General features: G+C 52.6%; 1 protein-coding gene across 1 annotated transcript in view; it reads right to left on the reverse strand.

Annotated features, from left to right (window-relative positions):
• The window catches only part of MED1 (mediator complex subunit 1), a 17467-nt gene extending 13623 nt beyond the window's left edge, over positions 1 to 3844 (reverse strand). Inside the window, exons 1-4 of the mRNA XM_015651401.2 lie at positions 3817 to 3844; positions 1811 to 1917; positions 979 to 1057; positions 351 to 405 (exon numbers count right to left, since the gene is read on the reverse strand). Of these exons, the coding sequence (XP_015506887.1) occupies positions 351 to 405; positions 979 to 1057; positions 1811 to 1917; positions 3817 to 3844 (269 nt within the window). The remainder of the gene's footprint in view (positions 1 to 350; positions 406 to 978; positions 1058 to 1810; positions 1918 to 3816) is intronic.
• Positions 3845 to 3900: the final 56 nt, after the last annotated feature.

Consider the following 3900-nt stretch of genomic DNA (forward strand, 5'->3'; position numbering starts at 1 on the left):
CCCCCAATCCAAGCACACAAACCCCCCAATCCAAGCACACAAAAGCCCCACAATCCAAGCACAGAATCCCCCCAATCCAAGCACACAAACCCCCCAATCCAAGCACACAAAACTCCCAATGCAAGCACAGAAAATCCCACAATCCAACACACAAAACCCCCCTATCCAACACACAAAATCCCACAATCCAAGCACACAAATCCCCCAATCCAACACACAAAACCCCCAATGCAAGCACAGAAAATCCCACAATCCAAGCACACAATCCCCCCAATCCAAGCACCACAAGGCTCTGGTGTGGGCAGGGAACCAGCAGAAACCCTTGCCATGAGTCAAAGTTGGAGACTCACCCGTTCTGCCTGGCGATGGACTCCAAGCGATCGGTCATGGCAGGCAGAGACGACACTGGATGGAGGGAGCAAAAACCAAACTTTAGGGCAAAGATCCAACATTCCCTAAGGAATGAGGCAGTAAACCAAATCTCAGCTGGTTACTCCCTCCCATGTGCAACTACACAGGACCATGAGGGTCTCTGCAGAGAAACCCAAATATTCCCAGACTGCAAGGAGAGAATGGAATTCCTTCTGCAAGTGGGATCCAGGTATGGGCACTCACAGAATCATGGAATGGTTTGGGTTGGGAGGGGCCTTAAAGCTCATCCAGTTCCACCCCTGCCATGGGCAAGACACTTTCCACTAGCCCAGGTTGCTCCAAGCCCTGTCCAACCCGGCCTTGGACACTTCCAGGGATGGGGCAGCCACAGCTGCTCTGGACAAAGAGAGGATTTCCCCAATAAAAACAGCACAGCCAATCCTGACTGCCCTGCCTGGCACTGAGCTCAGCGTGCTGGTGAACCCCTGAGCACCAGGAAGGGTGTGAAACACGCCAACAACACCCTGTGTGTTTTTTATGGAGCCCTTCCATAGGAATTTTCCAGCCTGCAGCAGCTTGTGGAGAGCACACAGGGAACACACCAACCTTTCAGGGCCTTCTGCAGAGTCTCCAAGCAGCTCACCAGGTGCTGGTGTCCCCCCGAGTTCAGCACCACTCGCTTTTCCTTGGGCAGACAGAAGGAAAAAAAAAGTCATTTTTCCTCATCCCTCAGTAGGAGGGAATTATGGCAACTTTTGTGCAGGTAAAACAAAAGCTTTTGTTTTATTTAGTTTTATTAGGTTTTATTTCATTGAGGTTTATTTAGATAATTAAAAGCAGGTTAGATTTCATCCCCAAATTACACCATTCCTGTAGGTGAACAGTATCTGTCTGCAAGCAGATTAAAAATAATTGATTTATTTTCTTGCAAGCAACTTGCTCAGCTGGAAGAACGGAATGTAGCAACTTTTTATAGGTCTAAGCTGAGAGTTTTACAAGAGGTGACATAGAAAGAAAGAGCCAGGTAAACTTTGAACACCTGAGTATTGGCAGGCTTTGCTGCAGCTCTCCCCTGCTTCCTGCTCCTCCTTCCCCCACCCAATATTTCAAACCTATTTTTGACTAAGCCAACACTGAATGTGGAGTGTGACTGAACAAACTGCTCCACAAAACAATATCCTGGAAAATACAAGTTTGACTCTTTTTGTGGCATTGAGCTGGTAATTAATCTGTAATTAGTGGAGGGAAAGGCACATCAGGCAGAGATGGTTCGGACATTCCCCTGAGTCCCGTGGGGACCCCCAACCACAGTGATCCAGGAGAGAGTGAAGTGTTTGTTGACACAACACAAACACCTTGAAGAGATCTGAAAATCCAACACAAAATCATCACCAGAGCAGCCCCAGGCAGCTCCTGCTCAGAGCCCAGCAATCCTCACCATGACCTGACGGACCAACTTCATGGTTTCTGTCCAGGGCCGGTTCTGGCTGTACTTGGCGTGGAGCCTTTCCAGGAGGGAGCTCATCTTGTTCAGCTTCTCCGCCTCTGTGAGACAGGAACGTTCAGGAAAGAGAATGAGCCAGCACTGGAAGTTTTACAGATCACTTTAGGAGTACAACACTTCCCACCTTTAAGCTTCAAAGAATTTACTTACTGCTGGTTTAACCCCAGACCTCCAGGTGAGGTAAATGTTATGGAATATCCCAGGCTGTTAAAACTAAAGGACCGTGAAAATCCTGTGGAATGCCTGTTTGGAAAATGCCCAGCTCCTGCTCTGCATGATCCCTGAGTGATGTGGCCCCAGCAGGTTCAGTTCCACCAGGACAGGATCCCCAGGGTCTAAGGACGGTGTTTCCCTGGGGCAGGAAACTGAGGGTGTGGGAAACATGGGGTTAAAGCAGTGAGGTGGGGTTTTGTGTCCTGGATTCCCCCTCTGCTCTCTCACCCAACTTCTTGAAAGGTCTTCACACCTTCCATCATCAAAAACCTCAACCAAGTCATTCCAATTGCCAGCTGTCACAAATTCTGTGCTCAGACACACTCCTGCCTCACTGCAGGACTCGGGGCAGTGGCTGCAGCTGTGCCAGGGAGGTTTAGGTTGGATTTTGGGAAAGGTTCTTCCCCCAGAGAGTGGTTGGGCACTGCCCAGGTTCCCCAGGGAATGATCACCAAGGCTGCCAGAGCTCCAGGAGCGTTTGGACAACGCTCTCAGGCACAGGGTGGGAGTGCTGGGGTGCCTGTGCAGGGATGGGAGCTGGACTTTGATGATCCTGTGGGTCCCTTCCAGCTCAGGACATTCCATGACTCCACAATTAGCTCAAAACTGAGGGCTGGTGTGCTCCAGAGCCAGTGCTGGGAGGGGATGAAGCAGTGGGTGAGTGACTGGAAGGTGACAAACCAAACCTGGCTTTCAGGAACACTCAAATCCTGTATTTTATCACCAGGAGACAGAGTTTGCCACACTTCCACGTCAAAAAATATCCTGGTGGACATCATTCCAGAATAAACCCTGCCACTGGCACCGGAGGGTCCGAGGCAAACATGACATTTTAGTGTCACCTCACAGCATCCTCTGACTTCCACCTGCCAAACTTCCACGGTTTGGGTTCCTTAGTGATGCTCTCCCAGCCCACAGACTTCACACTGAGCCCTCCAAATCCACGTATAAGGAAGGAATGAATGTGTGCTGGATGTTTCAGAGTCTCCTGCTCTGGAGACATTCCAAACCCACCTGCTCCAGGTGACGCTGCCTTGGCAGAGGGGCTGGACTGGATGATCTCCAGAGGTCCCAGCTATTCTGGCATTTTGTTTTCAGGCTCTTTATGCCTCTCAGCTGCACCAACACAGGATGCTGGAGGCAGGAAGGGACCCCTGGAGCTCATCTGGTCCAAGCTCCCTCTCCAACCACCAGCAAGTTGTCCAGAATCCCAGGAGAGAGTTGCAGGGGAGCTCTGCAGATCAGCCAGCCCAATCCCCCTGACAAGGCAGGAATGTGGCTGTGAAACATCTCCAGAGAGGGAGACTCCACACCCTCCCTGGGGAGCTGGCCCAGTGCTCTGACACCCTCCTGCAAAGAAGCTCTTCCTCGTGTCGAGGAGGAACTTGTTGTGTTTGAGTTTCTGGCTACTGCTGCTCGTCCTGCCGCTGAGCAGCACCGAACAGAGCCCGGCAGCATCCTCTGACACGCCCTGGAGATCTGTACGGATTGACGGGACCCCTCTCAGCCTCCTCTTCTCCAACCAGGCCCGGCTCCGCGGTCCCTCCTCATCGCAGACATGCCCCAGACCCCAAACCAGCTTCGTGATCCTCTCCCGTTTCACCTTCCGGGGCGACACCTCAGCCCCAGCCCGGAGCTGCCCAGAGCCGCAGCCGCCAATCCACAGGGCCCCCCTGCTTCCCTCACGGGGCCGGCGGGAACCCCCGCGTCCCTCGCGCCGTACTCACCCTCGGCGCTGCCCGGTGCTGCCTTCATATTGCAGGTCGGGGGCCGGGATCGAGAGAGGAAGAGGGACTGGGAGAGAGATCGGG

Source organism: Parus major, chromosome 27, assembly GCF_001522545.3.
Source record: "Parus major isolate Abel chromosome 27, Parus_major1.1, whole genome shotgun sequence".
In the NCBI taxonomy this organism is placed as follows: domain Eukaryota; kingdom Metazoa; phylum Chordata; class Aves; order Passeriformes; family Paridae; genus Parus; species Parus major.